At 42.0% G+C, this 24,552-nt stretch overlaps 1 protein-coding gene across 16 annotated transcripts in view; it reads left to right on the top strand.

The window, feature by feature from the left end:
* The window catches only part of KIAA1217 (KIAA1217 ortholog), a 276,578-nt gene that overhangs the window by 187,787 nt on the left and 64,239 nt on the right, over window positions 1-24,552 (top strand). For 12 of the 16 annotated variants that reach the window (XR_003998770.1, XR_003998769.1, XM_030550358.1 and 9 more), the window contains 3 exons: window positions 3,435-4,267; window positions 15,596-15,700; window positions 16,249-16,298. Coding sequence is in view for 14 of the 16 variants with exons in the window: in XM_030550358.1 (XP_030406218.1) it covers window positions 3,435-4,267; window positions 15,596-15,700; window positions 16,249-16,298 (988 nt within the window). In the remaining 2 variants the exon portion in view is untranslated. The remainder of the gene's footprint in view (window positions 1-3,434; window positions 4,268-15,595; window positions 15,701-16,248; window positions 16,299-24,552) is intronic. The other 4 variants (XM_030550357.1, XM_030550356.1, XM_030550366.1 and 1 more) reach the window with 1 other exon arrangement.

The following is a 24,552-nucleotide window of genomic DNA, read 5'->3' as shown; positions in this document are numbered from 1 at the left end:
CTTTCCGCCTCATATTATCAAATTTCTCGTGTGTCTGCCTGCCTGGGAATCCCAGCATCTATGTTTCTGCACCTTGGAAGACTGTTATTGTGCACAATGATTATAGACTTTGGTCTCAATACTATTCTCACAGTCACAAGCACCCATTGCCACATGTCAGATTTACACTTAGAGGGCCTGATCCAAAGCCCACTGTAGTTAGCAGGAGTCTTTCCATTGACTTCAATGAGCTTTGGATCAGGCCTGTGCATAGCATCTGGCTTCAGAAGACACACAGCACAGTGTCTGACTGTCTCCCAACAGGGTCGGCCTTAGGGATAATGACGCCATGGGCAAATTTGTATTTTGGCACCCTTTCTTTGAGGTTAAGTACAGATACACAGTACGGTCACACACCATGAGTTTACTGGAGAAACTTTTAAGTTATGGTGTGGACTGTGTGCACCTCCAGCAGAGACAACTGCAAACAGCATGGGCAGCCAGGACACTCAGCGCTGGCTCGCTGTAGCACCCAAGCCTCTGGCACCCAGAGCGAGAACACCGGGCTGGCAAGCGGGCAAAGCGCTGGAGGTATGGGAGTGCAGTAAGGCACAAATGGAAGCCCAGCACAGCTTGCGCCCAGCACAGGGTCTGTTTCCCCGAGCTACTGGGAACCTGCCCAGGGAGCTCCACCACCACCTCCACTCCTCAGCACCGCTCAACTGTGGACACCATTGTGCGACCACAAGAGAGTTGCCACCAGCCCAGGCACGCCCATTCCACCCTGCTCCACAGGCATTTGGGGGCAAGTGAGCAGCTACCCTGGTGGATGGGCTACACCAGGCAGCCTGGGGTGAGAGAAGGAGACAGTTGGCAGAAGCAGCTCACCCCACAGCCCAGAACAGACTGGCACATGGTATAGCCTGGGTATAGCACATGGTATAGCCCTGGCCCCTGCACACCCCCGCAGGGCACTTCTCCAGGCCCAGTGGCACTCCTGCAGCTCACCCGTGGGGCAGACCCTCCCAAGCCACCAGTAGAAACAACACCTCCCACAACTTTCACCCCTCCCCCAGCTGGGAGCCAGCCCAACCTGCCTGCCCTTCTGCTAAACCGGAACACCACGCCAGCAATGAAGCCACCCACAAGTGGAGAGTGGAGCCCAGGTCATTGGCGCTCACCTCTTACCTTGCAGCATCTGCTTGACCACAGCATCCCTATGACCACGGTGCCCACCTGTAAGACCAGCCCTGTCTCTCAAAACAGGGCAGACAGCTGTGTATGTAAAATATCAGTCATCTCATTTTATCTTTTATTCAGTTGGGGTTGTGCATGTTAAATTTATTGTACAGTTTTTATTTAAAATCCCAAATTATACTAATTCACTGAACAAATGATAAATGTCCATGTCTCTCCTTGTGGCTGAAACAGTCTGGCTTGGAGTTTGTTATTGTTTCCACAGCCCAGCCTTATGCTCTTCTTTGTTCTGTTTTATTTATATCTGTATTTTTGCTGCTGCTGCCAGTTATCTCCTCTCCTTGCTTCTTGTTGATGCCTGGTATTGCAAATCCCTGAACTCCAGTCCTAGAGAGAGTCATTTGTAATTTCAAAGCTGTGAGAGGAACAGTTGTATTGTATATACAGGAATGACAATTTCCTTAACAATGGAAAAACTTGTGGGTGGGATAGGGAGAGAATGTAACTCCTTGCTTCACTAGCTGGCATGCATTGTGATTGCTGCAAATCCAGCCACATTATCGTAATATGATGGAGTAAAAATTGACAAGGATTTCAAACAGACGATGCATAACAAGGCACATAGGGCGAATGTTTCTACAGAAATTAAGGTAGCGATCATTCTGGTTTGGTGATGAATTTGGTTTTTTGCTGGAATCCCATGTAAATGATGGAGTGTGATGTCAACAGGTCTATACAGCATCTTGGAGCTAGCCTCCCAGCCTGGTTCCTCAGACTTGTGGTAGCGAGGCTCATGCTAGTGCACTCAAAACGGCTGTGTAGTTGCTGCTATGATACTGCGGCTCAGGCTCTCAAGCTTCCCCTCCTCTCCAACCCCACCCCTCTTCTACCCTGGGCTTCAGAGCCCAAAGTCCAGCCCAAGCCACAATGTCTACACAGCTATTTTTAGAGCACTAGCACAAGTCTGTGGACCTGGGCTGGGAGGCTGACCCCCACACACAGTGTAGTGTAGACATACCATATTGAGTGAACAACACATTCTAAAGCAAAGTGAAGATTTTTTCCTTTGGAAATGAGGTCCCCTACATCTTTGACGGAACTCAGTTGATCCTCATCCTCCCCTACTTATCATTCAAGACTCGTCATCAGAGGCATTAATTAAGCTTGCAGCAATGAGATCGGCTTCTGTGCCTGTCAGTGGTAATGCTCAGTCGTCTGGAGAGGTCACTGCTGAGCAGAGTGAGATGCTCTGTTCCCTGCAGCAAATGAGTATACCATTGTCTCCAAAGTTTTCAGTCTTTCGCTAGCTGGCTAGGGGCATAGTTAACGCATCCTTCAAAAGATGTGTTCCCCTTCTTTTTCCTGTTTGTTCCCACCTTCCTGTCGGCAATTACTGCAGCTCTTTTTATGTCAGTTTTAGCTGGAAGTGGTTGTAAGTGGCTTTTATTTTTAAACAAAGTCTATGAATAGTCACTCTAGTATCTTTGGCCATGTGATACAGAAAGTCTGTGATACATGGTTTATATCAGAAGACTGTTCTGTGCACATTCATTTTCACTTATATCAACAAAACTCTAGCAGAAATTACCTACACTCAACAACAATGCTACATACACTCAATGTATAATTTTCAGATTTCTGCACAAAATTAATGATCTTAGCAAGATATTATCAGAAGGCCAAATCCTGCAGTGAAGCAAATGTCCCATTGGTTACTAGAGTTTATTTTGCCTTGAGTAAGGGCTGCAGGCATTGCTCTGCATACCTCTTCAGACTTTATTTGTGATACATAAGTAAAAGCACCAGCAAAATGTTGATGTCCACTGACAAAATTTAGAATCAATCATTCATAACTGTATTTTTAGTTCAGGCAGATATATAAGCTCTTCAAGGCAGGGACTGTTGTCACTATGTGCATGTCCAGCAGCTAGCAAAATGAGGCTCAGATCTCGGTTCAGGCATCTCCATGCTACTGTAGTGCAAATAATCAGTGAGAATACTCATAATATATTTCTTGTATTAGTAAATGAATTTAGAAAATTGTCCAATATTCTATTAACATGGGCCAATTTTCCTGCCTTCTGCAGATCCTCTTTTCATTAGGAGCTGCAGTCTCAAAAGAGTTTATTTTATTTAAATAGATAATACAGAAATTTAAGTTAAATTCTTTTCACTGTAGCTGATGTCTAAGCAACAGCTAATGAGATGTGTAAACTAATGAGTAAAGATGTGTCTCATATGGTTTTCCTTTATTTCAGATGCAGAGAGAAATTGCTTACATAGCCCGAGATGGCCCAAATACTCCCCGGCCAGGATCTGCTACGCATCCTTCTCATGCGATTCCAAGCTCCTCACCCATAACAGCTGTGCCCCACTCTATGCCCCCGTCTCCATCCAGAATTCCTTATGGTGGGGCCAGGCCCATGGGCGTGCCAGGAAATGCAACAATTCCCAGAGACAGGCTCTCAAGTGTGCCAGCATCAAGATCCATATCACCAAGCCCGAGTGCCATTTTGGAAAGAAGGGACGTGAAACCAGATGAGGACCTGAGCAACAAAAACCTTGCACTGTTTCGAAATGAAGGCCTGTATGCTGACCCCTACCTGTATCATGAGGGGAGGATGAGTGTTGCTGCTCCCCATACTGGACACCCTCTTGATGTTCCTGATCACATTGTAGCTTATCATCGCAGTACAATGAGGTCCTCAAACACTTACTGTAGCCCCTCTCTGCAACCTGAAATGATGGAGCAATCATTGTACAGACAAAAACCTAGAAAATACCCTGACAGCCATTTGCCAACCCTTGGTTCTAAAACTCCTCCTGCCTCTCCTCACAGAGTCACTGACATGAAACTGATGGATATTCATACTCAGCATAATATTCATGCGCCCCCTCATGTCGTCCAGCCGGACAGGTCTTCTCCTAGTCGCCAGTCCTTTAAAAAAGAACCAGGAGCATCTATGTTTGTGGAAGCAAAAGCACGGAATGCTATGGGTTCACATGGCATGGTCGAGGTAGTTCAGTCTGTGGCTGACAAACAGGTGTTTGGCTATGGATCAGCTGCAGTGCCCAAAGACAAAGAGACAAGGTAAGACAGAGCAAGAATGTAAGGTATGTAAATGAGAGAGAGAGCCCTGATCTGTGTGCATAACCTCATTTAACATACTGGAGCCCAGTATACTAGGGTGTGGTCCTTACAGAACTATTAGAGCAGTAAGTAATTTAAAGGAGCCTATGCACCAAAAGAACGAATTTACTTCCAAAAAAGTGTTGCCTCCTAATGGTGATCCAGGATCATATTAATTAGCGTACATTTCAATCATTGTAAAGAATAAAATGATTAACTGGGATTTTTTTCAGACAAATATGTCATGTTAAAAGAACAAATGTTATGCCGCTAGTGTTAATAAGGGAATCTATTTCACACCTGTTCAGAATGGCACTCTGATATTACAATTTCTATTCTGTATGGAGTGGGGGTTTTCTCATCCAGTGTGAGGAAATAGAAGAATTTATCACTGGCTGTCGGATCTGTTGTAAAACATGAATTTGCATAAAAATAGAATAGTTTGTTTTTAATATACTCTTTGGGGAGCATTGCTGAGATCAGCAAGTCCATCCTATTGAAGTAACTGAAACAAGAATGTTCTTTCTGCTGATTTTTTTCCAGCATCACAAATGGTTAATTGATGACCTACCTGTTAGTTATCACCTGATGGTGATCTCTCCTGTCTTCTTAAGGGTCAGATTTGTACAAAGATCTGTGCCAGCACAGATGACTTCTTCTGCTGGCATACACCCTACCCTAGGGCAGAAAGATGATTGTATTGGCAATTGGCTAAGATATACCAGTATAGTTGTACTAATGAATAAACTATTGTCTGTGCTGCTAACTTTTATAGAACTCTTTAGGGAATTGAAGGAGGCTAGCTGGACAATGGTAGGCTCTCAAAGGCTAAAGGCTGTGAAAGGTAACTAATGACTCCGCCTTGGGGAGAAGGAGTGCCTCACATCTCTCTTAAGTGCCCCCACTATATAGAGTTTTGCAGCCCAATGGGAACCCAACGGAACCCAACTCAAGAGTCAAGTTTGAGTCTGGTCTGACAGCTACCCGACCTGCTCAGGTTGTCTTCGATCACTTCCTCCTGTCTGTGGGGTTGGTGCAGTGGCGGCTACGTGCCCCAACTGCTGCTGGCCACTGCCACCTTATTGCGCTGTATATGCTACAGAGTGAGTGTACTGACAAGTCACAGAGCACACGTCTATGGGGTGTGAGGAGTGGGAAATCCTCACCAGGCTGAGCAGCAAGGATGAGCCCCAAGGCAGCAGCGTGCTGACACAAGCTCAGGGGGAAATACCGGCTTTGGGTCAGGTCTGAAAATGACTCAACACACTCCAGTCTGGTTTGGGTCCAGTTTGGGCTTTAAAATGAGGCCTGAGCAGACTTGTACCACACATCTGATTGACAGGCTTAGAATGAGTCTCCTCAAACTGTAATTAACTAGAGAGAGGATCAGTTCAGCATAAGACTTAAGGATACTCCCAAGTGTAATCACATGCATGAACACACATGCATGTGTGCACACGCACACACATATACACTAGTAAATTTGCAAATAATTTTGCACTAGCAATGATTATTGTCCCTAAAGTGCACTTAAAATTATGAATACAATATTTGCATAATAGCTCTTCTAAATATATACATGTATTTAAAATTCAGCCCACTATTTATTAACAAAATTACACTGGAAAGCACTCATGTTTTATTTTGTTTCTTTAAACCTTGAGTGTCTGGGCTATTTTAAAAAATCATTCTAAATACCAAAAGCAATCTATGCAAATTAGTCTATTGTCTGACCTCTGAAATGTTACTTTAGGATATGTTTTGAGTTATACAACTATAAAGTGCCTGAAGAGTTATTAAAATAATCATTCCATAATTTCATAAACAGTAAAACCAATTTTTATTGCAATTGTATTAAATGAAATAAATAATACAAAGTGCCTCCTGGCTGAGGATGCTTAAGCTGAATATTTACAGCTCAGTTATAAATAGCTGACAGGCAAGAATTATAATGGAGGCGATGAAGCATCTTTATATCTGGCAATGGGAGGTGGCACAGCTATAGTCTAATCAGAAGGTAGGTAAACCCCACATGTTTTATCAGCAGCACAGTCACGATCAAATGAGAAATAACAGGCCTGATACTTCAGCCCTTAGGGCATGTCTACGCCGGAGCGATCGATCCAGCGGAGGCCGATTTGTCACATCTAGTGAAGATGTGATAAATTGACCGCCGAGCACTCTCCCGTCGACTCCAGTACTCCACTGGAGCGAGAGGCTCAGGTGAGTCAACAGGAGCGTAAGCAGTCGACCTACCACAGTGAAGACACTACAGTAAGGAGCGCTAAGTACGTGGACTTCAGCTACGCTATTTTGTAGCTGAAGTTGCGTAACTTAGTCCAACTTAGCTCCCCTCCCTCAGTGTAGACCAGGCTTGAGTCACGTGTGGCAAAATTCACAGGCTTACACAGCGCTTAAGTCCTACATAAATCCTTTGGTGAGGGTTTATGTGGGACTTAAGTGATACACAGGTCTCATGCCAGCCCTCTGCATGGGACTGACTTTCACCCATATACGCAAGAACAATTGAAGTCAGCTGGACTTCAGGTTGCCAGGTGTCCAGTTTTGACCAGAACACCTAGTCAAAAAGGGACCGTGGTGGCTCTGGTTAACACAGCTAACTGGGCCACTAAAAGCTCCCGGAAGCAGCTGGCATGTCCCTCTGGCTCCTAAGCACCGGAATGGACGGGGGGCTTCCATGCATGGCTCCATGCATCACAGGCACCGCCATGAGCGCCAGCTCCGCAGCTCCCATTGACTGAGAATCGCAGCCAATGGGAGCTGCAGAGGCACTGCCTGCAGGCAGGGCCAGTGCATGGAGACCCCTGGCTGCCCCTGCACCTAGGAGCCAGAGGGACATGTCTCCACTTCCGGGAGCTGCCTGAGGTAAGTGCCAGCCAGAACCCACACTATGAACCCGCTCCCCTGCCCCAGCCCTGAGCCCCCTCCCACACCAAAACTCCCTCCCTGAGGCCGCACTCCAACCTCCTGTCCCCCTCTCGCACTCCTGCACCCCAAACCCCCCTCAACCCGAGCCCCACCCCAGAGCCCACATGCCCAGCCAGAGCCCTCACCCCACACCCTAACCCCCTACCCCAATCTGGAGCCCCCTCCCACACCCTGAACCCCTGATTTCTGGCCTCACCCTGGAGCCCATGCCCCCAGCCCAGAGTCCATATCCCCCCACATGCCAACCCCCCGCCACAGCCTAGCACCCCCTCCCACACTCCAAACCCCTCAGCCCCAGCCTGTAGTCTCCTCCTGCACCCCAAACCCCTCATTCTCAGCCCCACCCCAGAGCCCACACCCCCAACCAGAACCCTTCCCCCCTCACACCCTCTGCCCCAGCACAGTGACAATGAGCGAGTCAGCGACGGCGGGGGTGGGGAGATGGAGCAAGTGGGGGCCGGGGCAGGGGTGTTCAGTGTTGTTCAGTCCAGAAAGTTAGCAACCCTAATGTCAGTGGTTGGGGCCCTGAGGACAGAATCCATCTGGAGGATCAGATTCTGCACTGCCATGTACCTTGTGTGCTCATTGACACCTGTGCAAGCCACACCACATCAGAATGGTAGCGTTTTACATTCACTTTGCACATATATAAACAGTTCCTAAGGGGTCGGACAGCGGAGGTCTCAGTGGTCTCATCATCTTTTATGTAGATATTTTGTAGTTAACAGACCCCTTTAAAATGACTAAAAGTGGTTTGAGGCCTCTGCAAACCTCAAACCAGCCATCTAAGAGCTGCTGTTAATACTGTCACAATCTAATTTGTGTTCAAAAGAAAAAAATGTGATTTGCACTGCCTATTCTTAGAACTTACCTTGAAGTAGTAGTATCCTAAGCTCTTTGGCCAGATAAAATGTATTGATTAAGCATAAATGCAGAGAAAAAATTTAAGTGGACAGAATTTTGACTAAATCTCTCTTCCCCCTGCAAGTCTCCTTGAATTATTCTGTTTCCTGGGATGAAATGAGCAGGTAGAAAGAAACTGGTGCTACACCAGCATGTTTGGATGCTGTATGTGTTTGACCTCTAATAACCACATCCTGCTTTTGCTGAAGACAATGGGGCGTTTGCTTTTGGGACTTTGATGTCAGCAGGGATGGAATTGGGGCCAAGGAAAGGTATTCAAAAATATTTCCCATCTCCCCCTTTGGATTTTCCCATGTTGATTATATGCTGTGGAAATCAATCTCCTAACTAACAAGTTTGTCAAGGTTAATGTTGGGGGTTTAATGTTTGGCTTGCTGTAGATAATTGTCTTTCTTCTATTTATTTTATCTCCGCTATTTCCAAGGCATCTCCTTCCAAGGTACCTGAGCACCTAATTAATTCTTGGACTAATTCATTTGTCAAAACAATCGTGTGACAAACTTTGCTTTACAATGATGCAAAAAAAGTTCAAGTGTCACCTGGAAGTTAAAAAAAAAATTAAAATGTTTGAACTTTCTTATGCAAAAGAGATATTAAAAGTCTCCTACCATGTTGATTGTAATGCAAACAGTGTAACAGATTGAACTGTTTTATCTTTAAGGAATCATGAGCCCTTAAATCTGAGGCTCAGAAGAAGAATAATTTACTTTGTTAGTGAGCGGCTATGTGCAATTTTAAAGATGATTTGTTTCATATTTTTTGGATGGCCTATTTGGTTCATGGTGGCTAACTCTGGAGGTGACTGTAGGCAGTGCAGATGTATGAATCCTGGGAAATTGGAAGTGATCTTGATTTTTTCAACAGTTAATCCGAATTAACTTGATTAAATGGCATTATTATTTATTTACATTGCTTATAAAACAACACTTAAGTGTTGTAAAATTCCAGAATATTTAGTATTACTATATAAATAATCAGTGCTGTTACTCAACTATCATCAGATACTGAAATGCCAATTTAATTGTGCAACACATTTTCTCTGCAATAAAAATACCATTTTCTGAGGTTTATTAAACTTTTTCTGAACTCATATTTTTGCCTTTGCCTTTTTATGCCACCTAAGAATCCTGATGGATGTTAAGGTCAAGTGGGAAAAAAAAGAAAGCAGTAGCTAGTGGTTCTCTTAGTTAATGCAGTCACATTTCACATCTTGAAGCTTATGTTTAGATACCAAGCTAAATATGATGGCCTTATCCAAGACCATATTGCATGTCATTCCCATCATAAAACCACTGTTGGATGACACAGCTGAGTATAGGCAGACCCAGCAGTTGAACCAGAAAAGCTGTTTATCTAATTTATCCTCAGCACAGTTGTGAACAGTGGGAGCCCCATCACTAATGCAATAAGGAATGCATGTAGGAGGAAGTGTTACAGTGATGGGGCTGTCATGGTATAAATCCCCACTCTGAACCTTAGAGTCCAAAAGATGGGGTACCAGCATGAATTCCTCTGAGCTTAATTACCAGCTTAGATCCTGTAGTGCTGCCACCAACCAGGACTTGGAGTGCCTGGTACACTCTGATCCCCCCAGAACCTTCCCTGGGGACCCTAAGACCCAGACCCTCTGGATCTTAACACAAAGAAAGTAAACCCTTTCCCCCACCATAGCCTCTCCCAGGCTTTCCCTCCCTGGGTTACCCTGGAAGATCACTATGATTCAAACTCCTTGAATCTTAAAACAAAGGGAAATGCACCTTCCCCCGTCCTCTTTCTCTCCCTGTCTCCCACCAATTTCCTGGTGAGTACAGACTCAATGCCCTTGAGCCTCAACAAGGAAAAAAAAATCAATCAAGTCTTAAAAAGAAAAGTTTTTAATAAAAGAAAGGAAAAAGTAAAAGTTGTCTCTGTAATTAAGATGGTAAGGGTTACAGGGTCTTTCAGCTTATAGACACTAGAGAGAAGCCTTCCCCCCAGCACAAATACAAATTAAAATCCTTCCAGCAAAATACACATTTGCAAATAAAGAAAACAATCAAAAAGACTAAACCGCCCTTCTACTTGTATTTACTACGTGAACAGAAAATTAGAGAGCCTGTAGGTATGTCTGGTCACTCTCAGAACCCAGAGAGAACAACAGAAAAACAAACAACACAAAACAAAGACTTCCCTCCACCGAGATTTGAAAGTATCTTGTTTTCTGATTGGTCCTCTGGTCAGGTGGTCCAGGTTCACTGCTTGTAACCCTTTACAGGTAAAAGAGACATTAACCCTTAACTATCTGTTTATGACAGGGGCCTAAAGATCTTGCAAACTCATCCCATCCCCCAACCCTTTAGCCAGATGACTCTCTAGCTACAGGATAACTTTGGACAAAATCAACCTGAGATAACTGACCGATCCAATTTACATCCTGCCGGTCTTTCCTTGTCTTACACTTTGCAATCAAATGTAGTAGAGTAGCTAATTTTAAGCAAGTTTTTTCTGGTGGTAGGAGTATGTTCTGATTAGGCTTTCACTTTTGGCTCCCACACACAAAAAGCTAAGGTACATTGTGGCTGGCTCAGACCAGGTGTGTTAGGAAAATCTCTGAGAAGTTTTCTCACTACCATAGGCTCCTGCACAGGGACTGCAGGGTGGGGAGCAGAGCTGCTACTCCATGCTGTCACCACTTGTTAGCACTAGCCTCTCCAGAAAGAGTGAGGTGTTGTAGTGGCCACAGCTCTGTCCTCATACCTGCCAGTAGAGTCGGCTAACTACAGAAGGCAGTGCTCCCTTTAAAAGGCATGTGCTAATTTGTATCTCCAGAAAGAATGCTAGCAGTGATATCTCTCTGTGGATGGGCAGAATCACATATAGATTCTCTGCATGCAGTTCATCCAATGAGCCAAGCTAAGTGGCTGAACCCATATGATTTGTATAGGGGAATGGCACCTGCACTTTGGCATCCTGCTATTTGAGGAATGTGACCAAGATAAGACATTCCACTTCCTATAGCTGATGTGGGATAATTGCTCATGTATAAGAATTGGCAAAGATTATTGCACTCAGTAGTGTTTAAAAGCATTCCTTTTAATTTACCGTGTAGGTGAGAGAGGTTGATTCTGGTTTTATTATAAGATGATTGAGATGCATGATAATCTACGCAGGAAATCAAACATCTCTTTAATTGTGTGCAGCAAGCTGAGTATTCCCATTACACTTTGCTTTACACCCTCCCTGGAGTTCCTGCACCCCAGCCACCTTGCCTGCTGAAGAGAGTTCAGGTGAGGTCTGTCAATACCACTCTTAATTGGGAATTGAGAAATGCAAAGCTCTCCCTCTGCCTAGAAGCAGTTCATACACAAATTACTAGCCTATTTTTATGATGATAAAAGTTTTAACGTATGCTCTTCTCCCATGGTTAAATAGAAATATGTCTTTTCCTGTATCTGACTTTGTCCCTGGTGAATTGTATAGAATCTGTACCTTGGTTTAAACATAAAATGTCATCACATTGAAAAAGCCTGCTCTCGGATAACATGCTAAGTATCTCCTGGGGTAATATCTGAAGAGCCATTTAAATATGAGTATTCAAGGTAGTTTGCACACATAGCCTAGGGTAGACAATGAACATAAATGAACGATTGCATGATTGAATTTCTAGTTTGTGCTTGTGCCAGGCAGGAGGCAGCTCCTCTACAGTATGAACATAAAAGATGCCCCCAGGAAAGGGAAGGAACTTACAAGTAATGCTTGGATATTTCCCAGTGGGAAAAGGATATCAGTGTAGCAGAGTGTAATGCCCAGTGCAGAATCACCCCCAACCAATTACAATACAGGTGATGACTTGTTCCACACAAAGATCAATTGAATCGCAAGAAATAAACCGAATGATAGAATCTAAAGCCTCAGAACTGTCAGTAATTGGGCTGCAGAAGGACAAGGTTTTGTATTTGTTGTGCTTCTCTGAGAGAGTGAGATTGGTGAGGCTGTGACAGTCTTGTTTTCTGAACAACTGGCTGGGAAGAGAATTATAAACTGCATGCCTGAAGAATAATACTGAGGAGTTTCTCCAGCAGTACTTTGCTTTGCTGAGGCATCATGCTGCTTGTGCAGGAGGTGCCGAGAATGATTGAGAAAGCTGTTGGAACTGGGTGTATGTTCAGTCTTTGCCCTGCCCTTCTCCTCTCAACAACTGCCTCTCCCAGTGTTCCTGTGAAAATCATACCAAACAATGCAAGCAAGTTCCTTTTTATTCTTGTACAGTCAAAATGTGCAGTTGCTTTAGTAACAGTGGAAAACAAGCAACCCTCCCCTTCCCCCTTGCTGTGGGGGATACGGAGGCTAATCATGGGACATGGGGTGATGAGGGCACATTCTTCCTTCGCACTAAGATGGTTGGAGGGGTCCTCAGGAAAGCTGCGGCAGCACATTCATCTCTTTCCTGCTCCCATGCAATGCATTCTTCTTTCCTCCTCTCCTGGGTTTTTTTTTTTTGCATCCCAACCTGCCACTGGGGTCTCAATAACACATTATTTCTAACCCCCCTCTGACTCAGGGAGGAAAGCTTGCCAGCACATTCCCTCCGTAGGAGACAGGAGGGGGACAGGATACCAAAGCATATTTTTCTTCTCCAGACCGTAGCTGGAATTACAGAGTCACAGGCATCACTGGCTATAGATCATCTGCCTGTTTAGACCCAGCTGTCATAATGTTTATGTACAATCCTGTGACAGGGTCTGATGGCAATCTTTTATTCAGAGAATTTAATGATTAAAAGAAAAATAATCAAACTCAGGCACTTCATATTCAGCACCATAATAGAAGTAGTCTGATCTCCAAAGGTCCTGTAGCTTTCATTGACTTCAGTGGGAGCTGTGAGTTCTCTGAAAATCAGGCTAATTTTACTGTGTTGACTAAATATCAGTTTAGATGTTTAATTTTCGGCACCCACTTAAGACATTTTTGGCTTAGATGATCATAATAAATACATGGACATAAGAATGGAACCACTTTAAAAAATCCTGCTTGGTCTTTTACAAAATAAAGAATTCTGGACTGTATGTAGCATTCTTTAGCATCCTTAATGTTCTTACCATGTGACAGTAAGATGGGCTATTGATTGCACGAGTTGATTCCTCATCGTCTTCTACTTCCCAGCCTGCCCCCTCTCTCATAAAAATGTATTTTTCTTACCTTTCATTATTAGTTTTGCATTGCCATAATTTAATTTGAACAATAAAATTGTTTCCAGATTGTCAAATGTGAGATGGAAAGACAGTGTTATTTATATGTTAGTAAAGCAGATAGTCTTCTTCCAGTTCAGTTTGGATCCAGAAAGGCTTTTGTGGTATTACCTGAAAAACTGCTTTCATTATTAAGTGACAGGAACACTGCATTAAAGTTTGTTAGAATAATTTTACCTCAGACGTGTAGTGCTTGCTCTTTGTTCCACTAGATGGTTTCAAAGATTACTGTAGTTGGAAGCACTTTTCTTAGCTCTGAAATCAATAATGGTGGAAACAGAAATGACGCAACATATTTCTTAATTTAAAATAAATTAGGTCAGATTCATTAACATTTTAGGGCGTGGCCTTAAAATAGCCTTTCTGCATGAAAGGTGAGAGGGAGGGATTTAAAGCAATGACCGGACACACCAGAGTTTATCCCTTGATGCCAGCTGACTGATCCCTCTCCTTCTTTGTGTCTGCTCAGCCTTCAGTAAGGATCTTGTCTGTCACAGATGTTTCTGATGTCCTGTTTCCTTGACATCGTCTTATGGAGGCTTCAGAGATGCAGAATCTCTCACAGCTCCACGCAGCTCATTGCTTCCCAGCAAAGTGGAATTTCATGTCCAGAGTAGGTGTGAGGCGATCTCTGGTGACTAGTGGCAGGGGTGGTGGCATCCTTTCAATCACTTCGTTTAGCTTCAGCCATTTATTGAAACTCATGCTTGACTTTCCCATACCAACTAGTATTCTTTATGGAACCAACCTGAAGCTGGAACTGAAACCTGATACTGAGAGCAGGCACTGCTATGTGCCTAGCTCCCATGTTAGATGGCATGTGGATGTGGTAAGGTAGTAAAAACCTAACTCTAAATGTGTCCCCCCCAACCATTTAGTTTACAGTGGCCCAGAATATGAATGTCCCAATTTCTCTTGTGAAAATCTTCTGCAAAGCAGTATGATTGCCACTGCTATATCAGGCCACTCATCTTTTGAGAGGGGTTGTTACTGATCATCTTGTTTTTCGGATGATTCTTAGCATGTTCTGGAATGGCATTAATCTGATGTCCCACTGATTTCTCTAGGGAAGTAAAGATAAAAATATAGTGTCATGCCACATTTTATACATGTGTAAAACATTAAATGTATTAAATATTTACGGCCAAATTTTCAGAAAGGCAGACTTGAGGCCATACGCTATTATGTGTCTACAGGCAGGCAGTTACCATGATGACATGTGAAAATCAAGGGATTGTGTGTGCAAATTGCTATTTTGGAACCTGTTGAGCTGGTTGCATGGGCATATACCTGATTTGTATGTACACTCATGTTTACTACAAGTGCAAATATAGGTACACAATTGTGCATGGACATCCAGCTTCCCTATCCAAAAATGTGATCCTTGTTGTTTAATACAGACCAGCACTTCAAGGAAAATATTGACAATAGCCCTTATGTACCATATTTCTTTGTACCATATTATGTTCCAATAGCCCTTATGTACCATGTATCTCTATTTCTTTTCACCTGCTTTTTTAAATTACTTAGGATATTTGCATGACAATGGGATCTCTTCATTTTAGAGTTAATGTCTTCTTGCTTTACCTGAAGTCCTATGCCTGTGATTGTGACATTGCAATCATTTCCACAGCAGACAGCTGTGATGTCAAATACAAAGGATTCTGAATTTGGGTAGGAAGCACACACCTGGAGCAGATAAAATGCTTCTGAAGCAAAGATTCTGATTTTGCACATAGTTAAAATGCCAGCAACAAGGAGGTTGAAGTCCTTAATCCTGTAGTCCTTATACTCAGGTAAAACTCTAGTCCCAATGGAGATTTAAAAAACCATAGGAAAATATATGTATAGCTGCAGAATTGTTTCTGAGGAGGATGATTTGCAATAATTTCCAGGAGGTATTAGCTGACGAGCTAAGTGCCTTTTTCATGAGATCACTGTATTAAATCTATACTTTTTATCATCTGTTTTTTATCCCATGCAGATGTCTTTGTATTGTCTGTTTGTTATCGTACGACACTTTGTCTAAAACCAGGATGTAGCCACCTTTTTAACAAGGTGTATGCAAATTGATACCCATGAGCCTTTGCACAAACATCTTTCCAATCCTGTGATAATCATTTATCTAGAAAAATGAGTCTGAAAGCAAATATATCCGGCTTTAACAAACGATTCTCTTGTCTTACAGAGAGAGGATGCAAGCCATGGAGAAACAGATTGCCAGTTTAACTGGTCTTGTTCAGTCTGCGCTTTTTAAAGGGCCAAATACAAGTAATAGCAAAGATGCTTCTAGGTAAAAAAAAGAATTCATTAAATCTGTTTCTCTGTAATTATTGTTAATGATCAATTAGCAAAATTAAACTTTTAATGTAATAACAGAAGACCGAACGCTCAACATTTAAAAACTTTTTTTATCACTTTTGATAAGAGCTGGATTGTTAGGCAGAGTGGGAAAAGTATTCCAGCCAATGAATGGAGATTGAACTGCATTGTTCTTGTTGATGTTAATAGGAATAATATGGTTAAATCTCTGTGCTTAGTGCTGGAAATGTACCCCTTTGCTTAACCTGTATTTAAAAGCTTATTTTGAAAAAATGAAAACAAGTCCACAATCCACCCACAATTTAAATAAAAAAACAAACAAAAAAACCAAAAAAACCACCCGACAACAACAAAAACCCAGTTTGTATGGTCAGCAGAGTAATTTTTATTTAGTTGTGATAAACCTCACTGCAAATCTACAGTAAAGCTAGTCCTTTAAAGTTGGTTAAATAGATACTTGCAAGAAAAATTCCATTTTGGAAATCTTAAAGCTGACTTTCCTTTTCTTTCTTTCTTTAGTGAGAAGATGGTGAAAACCATGTCCAGTAAAAGCAATACTGACAGCGCAGGTAAGACCATTCTTTTTTAATTGTACAGAATACACCAATCTACACCGTAACTCAGAGTCCTGTAGATATTAACATCTTATGGGAATTCACTGTAACTATAGTGTCAGAAGCAAGGCTATAGGCAAGTGGTTCTTAACCTTTACTGCAGCCTGCACTCCTTTGGTTCTCAAACTAAGTTCTCGCACCCGTTATACCTAGATATACTTTTGTTTATACATTTTTAATGATTTCTGTAATATACAATGTTAATAAATACATAGGTTCGATGAAACAAACTAGTTGTACTTACATTCTCGTGCTTAATTTGTGTTTTTGATGACTTACCTTCTAAAAAAAATCTGGCATGTCTCACACCCACAGAAAGGGAATCGCGCACCCCCAGGGGGTGTGTGCACTCCAGGTTAAGAACCCCTGCTATAAGCAAAGGATATGAGAACCAATCAGTTCCTTGTTACCAGTGGTTACTCTAAAGGGGCAGGATTTATTCTTCTTTCAGAGTGAAATTCACACCTATGCAGGGAGCCAGCACAAGGTTTAGGTAAGGCATAGCCCTTGTGCTGGTTTTCTGAAAAGGGGTGAATTTCACTGCATATGCATGTCTCCTATAATATATATCCCCAATCTGGACTTGCCAGGGGAAAAAAAAATACTGGTATCCTCACAAACTCCACCCAAGACAAGCTCTTCCTATGTGAGGAGTCAAAATCCCATAGCGCGCACAGCAGACTGTGCAGATATTAAGAGTATGATCGCATGTGCTCTGCTGGGCCCTCCCTCTGCAGAGTTTAGATACAGCCATAGACAAGGCAGGATTAAGACATAGGAACTTGCCTGTGACTATAGCTCTGAATCGTATGAGGGTATTAGCATCTTGCTTACATTGTATTTAAAAATTGCTTCTGTCCCTTATGGTTGGAAAGGAAACTTGAAAATGTCACCCAAATGTAGCCAATGCAGTGATGTGGGCTTGAGTATGCAGACCGGCTCCTGCAAAGAGAGGAGCAGCAGCCAGTAGAGTCAGTGAGGAGACTTTATGATCCCACATTCAGCTCCGGAGCAGACCAGGCTCTCATTGCTTGCATTGTTACTAAAACCTTGTTTATGCATATTGAGATGTTTTAAAATACTATTGAATACCTTTTTAACCTATCCAAATTGTCAACTAGTAAAAGGAAAAAAAGATTTTTATCTGTTGTGGAAATGTCCTATATAATTTAATAGAGAATTACAACCTTTCTGTAGGATGTTTAAGCATTCCTATAAAATTAAATAGATAATTCTAGCGCTGATGTAGAATTTTATTGGTTGGTATTTAAAGCAAACCAACCAGCTCTATGACAAGGTATAATTCTAAATTAAATTCTATAGATTTTTAGTCACTCGCTACAGATCCGTGTTACATTTCTAAAGAACCTTATAGATTTCATCGCTATTAACTTCCATGGAATTTTTCTGTAAGGGTAGTTTGGCAGTAAGATACTTTAGATATAATGATGCTAAGAAACATAGCAATCAGCAAGATAAGCCACATTGATCTGTTACTAACTATTGGTATCCTCCTAAAATGTGTTGGGTAGTCATCAGTCCCTAAATCAGGATTAGGTCATATTTAGAGTCACCATTCTGGGCAATTTTGAGGGATGGGTTAAGGATATTACAAAAGAACATGCCAGCTAACATAAGCACCCGTGCAACTACAGTTCTTTAAATTATTTGCAGAAGTGTCAGTTGCTATAGCAGTCTTCAGCAGCGTTCATTAATTAGTCTCTTTCTGGGCCTGTGTGTGTGTCTGTTACAGTGGATTGAATGCAAGCAGAAGCAGTTTCATAATCGCTAGCAACCCTGTCCCACCTAAGAGGACTCTGCTCTGGCATGAAATACAGGTTGCCAACCTTACAGTTTATTAGCAAATCTATTAAACCACTCACCAGCCATTCCAGTGGTGATGTTAATTCAACTCCAAGAATTCCATTTCCCTAGAATTGCAGTATACCTCAGATTGAACATAGCCAATAGAAAAACAGACCAGAACTAGAAAATATTGAACATATGCAGCAGAGAACAACTTAAGAGCCTGATGCTAGAACTGCATCTCTCCAGTTTAACCCTTGAGCCTACATGGAACCCCGCTCAAGTCAGGATTTCACCCTAAATAGGTTGGACAATATTCTTTGGTATAAAAACAGTATAGTTTGTAAAGAAAAAAGTGGCTGTTCAGTACTTTCAGGCAACTTAGAGAAAATCTGTCTTTCTAGGAAGCTGCAATAGGATCATATTCAATAACATTCCTATCCTCTTCCCCAGTTCATTGTCATTATATGATAAAAACAGAAAATATTTTGCAGTCACATAGATCCTGTCAAATACAAAGCACGGTAACAACAATCACTAATTAACCTTCACAGAGCCTGTACTAGGTAGCCATGGCAAGTATTATTTATTCTCCTTTTCCTGGTGGTGAAACTGATGTAGGGAGGTGTTCCCAAGACCACATAAACCAGTCTTATGACCGAATCTCTCCTGGCAGCCAATGCTGTGCCCATTCCTACTAGACTGATGTGTCATATATTTTGAACAATTTGAAAGGTTTCTTTTTCTGGTATTATAGCACATACATATTAACAAACCATTTATAATAACTGGAAACTTGAAATCTACCCATCTTTGTATTGCATTGCTGTAATGGCAGTTGTGTACCTTTTAGGTCGTCTGGCTGTCTCTGTGCCTTTACTAACTCACACAAACCTTTTTCACAGCACTGTTCAGGGATGGAGATCATGACCCCGCCATGCCTGAGACCTTGTATTCATGCAGCTACCTACTGTCACTAAGTTCCCCCTAGGTCAGAGCTCAGATTTATGAGGGTCGCCAACTAAGCCCAGTTCCAATTCCTCTGATCTTAAATAAAATCAGATCTTACTGGCATAGGATAGTAATAAAGAGGGGGGCACCCCTTAAATAAAAGGGTGTGCAAAATACACTCTACAGAAAAAACTCTGTTTAGTTACTGAGTTATAAGTTATGGTTATATATGAAAACTTTACACAGTACAATAATCTTTGGTCTGACCAAGCAAGGACTGCCTCTGTTCAAGGCGTTACATGTTCCAAGGTATGTGGATAATTAGAGCTCCTATTTCCTTTATAGCTCAGCTCAGGTTGTCAACTTATGCTAAATAATGCCTTTATTTTCCTCTGCACATTTGAATTTTAACATACCTTCACCCTCCAAAACCAGTTTTGCTGACTCTCGTTTGGTTTTGACCGATCCCTGACATGGATTAGGTATGGCCATTAGGCAATAGCCTCTTAAAATATACACTTCCACTTAACTACAGCAAACATAGCCATCATCTTTAGTAATTTCAAATACCACTTTAAGACAGAGCTATAAAAAAACACTGATTGAGCAATCCCTTCTAGAGCACTAGTAAGCAGAAATGTGAATTGCTTCCCATCCTTAACAAAAAAAACAGCTGTGGAAGATAAAAAGTGACTCAGAAATATAGTTCAACATTATATTGTACATCAAATATCCTGATGACAGGAGACTTTGATCAGACAGAAATAATATGGGAAACGCTGATTGGAAACAAACTCAAACCAAATTGTACATACAGATACCTCTCTCTGCTTTAATATTGTTATTTTGAATATGGTATTTCATGAAAACCAAAAAGTGGTATGCAGTATCCTTTTAGTTTGCCAACATTTTGGATCTTTTAGCTTGAAATATTAAATAAATAAAATGAGACTATTACAGTCATAAAGTCTGTTTATCATGGTTTTTTCCTTTAGTCTCTATTCTGTTTTTTCGCAGAACTCTGTTACACACATCACAGAAATGATAATAAACTGCACAAAAGAATTAAAAAAAAACAGTGATCTTCCACAAGTTTAGTTGTGCAACTCCCACTGACGTGAATGGGAATCCCGTAACTATGTCCCTATAAAACACTTCAGCCCCTCAAAACCAAGAAAAATTAGAATATTAGAAATAGAAAGCATATTAGAAATATTCTGTCTATTGATTTCTATCTCTCCCAGACATACGCATACCAACAAACACCCACCCACCCTCATTCTTTCCCTTCTATTTTTCTTTTCAAGTGGGGGGGATAGAGAAGGCACAGATTACTGAAGAACTACAGGCCCAATCCCACTTGCCTATTTCCCTGGAAGGGTGGGAGGAAGGGGCCATGAGAATTTCCTAAAAAGAGGTGGAATATGTTTCTTTCTGTACTTCAAGAAATTGTTATTTATTGGGGAGGACAGACCATAATGCATACAATGTTTTTGTTTGAACTTGTCTTAATCCATCACTGTTGGTGGGTTGTACATTGCAGTGGAGATCCTGCCCTTTGTGATTTTTTTATATAATGAGCTATGTCTTCAAAATGTTCTCTCATGGATACAGCTGTTGAAAGTGGACCATGCCAGGCTTCAAGCTCTATTGACTCTTGCAAATGAAACGTGATCCTTTATGCACCCTGGCTGACTTGGGCAAAGTCACATGTATATATGTAAAATGATTTGCTCTTTAGGGAACTCTTCAAAATCTGGGAGCCACAGCTTGTTAGTGATGAAGTTGCAGCTTTAACTTTGAATGTTTTTATTTTGTTTGGTGGACTCTATTCTAGTATTTGTGAGATTCAAATGATCATGACACTGTATTCCCTAGTGATATTTGAATACACGAGGACTATTTTTAACGAGTGGATGGGCAACCCAGTTCAAAAAATCTTTGTATTTGGCCTTATCTTTCTCTTCAGTCTAGTCTGCATCAAACCCCAACCTCCTTTAATGGCTTGGATATAAATAAATGTGTTCTGAAGAATAGTAAAATGGAAGGAGAATGATGGTCTTGTGACTCTAGCAAAGGACTATGAGTCAGAAAGTCTGGGTCCTATTCCGTGCTCAGCCACAGACTACCTTTCTGGTCCTGAGCATGTTACAGATACTTCACCTCTCTGTGCCTCGGTTTTAAAAAGGGGCTGCTGTTCAGCTTTGTTCACTAACTTTTGTAAAATACTTGGAGGTTTTCAATACAAAACACTGTAGAAGTGCAAAGTATATTTTGTATTAAATGGCTTTTCCCCCTTGTCTAACTGGCCTTCTAATTACCAGCCTATAGCCTAGCCCTGCTTCCAAGAGAGAGAACTACACGCCCCATACCAACTATCTTCTCACTCAGATGCCTTTTTATTCCTTTTTGATGAAATACCAGTCTGTGGAAACCAACTACTGATCACCAGAGCGCTCCCACGCTTGATGAGAGCCTGCCCTATACTAGTATTTCATATTCCAAGTGCTTCCCTGTAATGCTTGAGAAAGCAATGGGTAGCATGGCTAACAAGCGGCTAGTGCAGGCTCATGTCAGTGGTTGGAGTGGCACACCAGAAAACAAGACTTACCTGTTAGAGGGAATGGCAGCCAGGTGGCAGGAAGGAAGAGAGATTAGATTGGTCAACGAGTGAGCACTTGTCTTTCAGGGAAACGGATCACAATCCAGCTCTAGTTACAAGGAGGACAGGCAAGTGTGGGAGGTATATGTACCGGTTAGGGGCCGGATTTTCAGGAGTACTTATGGTATACACCTGCCTGTCTGATCACTGGTTTGGCAATTGAACTGTGGGAGCTATTGCCTGGGGCAGGGATTAAAGGGGTAGGCTTTTTTAAAAAAAATAAAAAGCTCAGCATTGTGGCTAAGAATCTGAACTGTTAGAGAACAGCTTTCAGAACCTTTTGGGGATCCTGTCTGTATTGTCTGTGAATTTAATATTCTTCTTAAAAAGATGCAAAAAAAATGGTGCATATGGGATGGAGAAAGTGAGATGTCCCTACAAAGAAAGCTGCATCATACATATTGGCAGATACAAAGTATTAATGTATATTCAACTGTAGTGTGAAATGTGCACAGGATAGCAATAAATACAAAAGCTGCTTAGTTCTCAAGCACTGCATTTTGTAAAGGAGCTCTTTAGAAGGGAAGAGAGTATTGAATGATGCTAAAGTGTAGCAAAAATGTGTGGCATCTAACTGGAGGATGTTGAAGTAAGGTATAGCATTACAGCCTCAAGCCGGGGGTTAGATCATATATAAGGAAGTCGATGTTATGGTACAGCAGTGTACTGCCTGGGTGCAGTCCATAATGCATATGCTTTTATGGACAGGACTTGCTTCTTTGTTTCCTGATTTTACATATTTAAATAAACTCTTAAACATGCTTTTTACAATCCCCCCCTTTCCTCCTTTTAAATGAAAACAAAGAGACACCTCAGAAAATGGACAGTTCACCTTTTTTTCAAACATCTTCCATGTGGGAAGGATTTGAGGAAATAATATGATAAGGCACATACACACCTGTTGCCAAAGGAACAACGTGTTTGCAGCAGGCTGTGCTGTATCTGTATGCTTTGCTAGTTGGCTAGACCAATTAATGATTAGTGGACTGGGTGTAAATGTAAGTCCACAGGGTTCATTTTCATGCAGTGGGTGTGGTGTGCAGAGTGTCCCTCTCTGCACTCAGGATTTACCCTTAACAAGCAAAGAAAAGCTTGCAGTTCTAGCTTTAGTTTGGTTTCATTACACTTATCATAGAGCGGGGCATGGGTGAAGTAAATAGTAACCTAAGCTACCATGCACAGGAAGGATTCCTACCGTCATTGACAAATTGCTTTCAGTTTATGCAGGCTGTAGGTTTTTCCTGAGAGTGGAGGAGGGGGTTGGAATGAGGAGGAATGGGAATGTCAGATGTATAATAGACAGGAAACCTGCAGAGGTACTGTCCTCTTACTCTGTGCACAAGGGACTGACTGACTTGCCATTGTGACCAGCAGGGTGTGCAAGGCAACATAATACTGTGAAGTTATTCAAAAAATGACAGTCTCTCATTCTGTCTGTTTCAGGGGAAAAAACACTAAGACGACAATTAAAAGTGAGAAATGTCAAAATGCAGATGTAATGTGAATACTGGCTGCTGATTTCAGATTTGATTGTATTACATAAAGAAAACTACTATGCATGTAAAAAGAACTGGCCTAACTTTGATGCTTGATCAAGGAATAATGTTTTGTTAAGAACATAGTTTCACAGCTTTCTATGATTGTTTTAAAAATCATGTGTAGGGTCCTGCACGACCAGTGCTGGTTTTAAATGCAATTCTGTGGCAATCGAAGATGAGGGGATGGGCAGATTAGTAGGGGCAGCATACATTTGGATAGTGTCTGTTGTGCCACCATTTTATTCTGGTTTGAGAGTATGGTGCTTACTCTTTTTATATCAGAGGGGTAGCATGTTAGTCTGGATCTGTAAAAGCAGCAAAGAGTCCTGTGGCATCTTTGCTGCTTTTACTCTTTTTATACTTTTTAAGAATAGGGTAACCAGAGAGCAGATGTTAAAAATCAGGACAAGGGGTGGAGGCATAATAGGTGTCTGTATAAGACAAAGCTCCAAATATCGGGACTGTCCCTATAAAATCGGGACATCTGATCACCCTATTTAAGAATAAGCCTGTGGAGTTGGTGACTGGGAACATGTAACTAGTCACTGAGTAGCCGACCAGGATGTTTTCCTGTGCTCATTTTCCACATACCTGTGTGCTTGGTTAAATGTCTTTCCCATGCTAATCAGTCAGCAAATAGGTAGAGCAGGATCATTGTGTGTACTGATCAAGTCAGTCTCAGATGGCCCCTACATAGGGTGGGCATTGCCACAACCCCGGAATGCTGGATACTCTGATACTTCCAGGAATTGCATCAGTCCCCCACCCCCATCAGCATGAAGGATGCCATTGCTGCCTCATCCCTGGCAGCATGACTGCATGTGGTCATGCTGGAGGGCAGAGCAGCGAATTCTTCAAAATGGCATTGTCCATTCATGATCCAACACAAAACCGTGTCCAGTTTTATTTCTGTACCAGACAGAGGACAAAATTATATTTTTTAAAAAGGACTATCTGGCTTAAAACTGGATGGATGGCCTGCCTAACCCTACACTACAATTTTAGCCGTGTTGGGAGAGCCCAGTTAGAACACAGCTATCTCCAAACCTGGATCCAGCACAGTTCTGTTTGGTATGGAATGGTCCAGTGGGTGGTCAGCATGACTTGCAGTTACAGTTACTCTCCCATCTGTACTAGAAAATGGAACCATGTAGTAACCAGTTTGGGGTAACGAGATCATCCGACATGGCTGAAGTTGCAACACAGTTAGGCCCTCAGATATCTCACTTCAAAGTTGCATATTGATTGCAGA

The sequence above is a fragment of the Gopherus evgoodei genome, chromosome 2 (genome assembly GCF_007399415.2).
Source record: "Gopherus evgoodei ecotype Sinaloan lineage chromosome 2, rGopEvg1_v1.p, whole genome shotgun sequence".
Taxonomy (NCBI): domain Eukaryota; kingdom Metazoa; phylum Chordata; order Testudines; family Testudinidae; genus Gopherus; species Gopherus evgoodei.
Note: the sequence above shows the minus strand (reverse complement) of the source record. Positions and strands in the feature narration are given on the sequence as shown.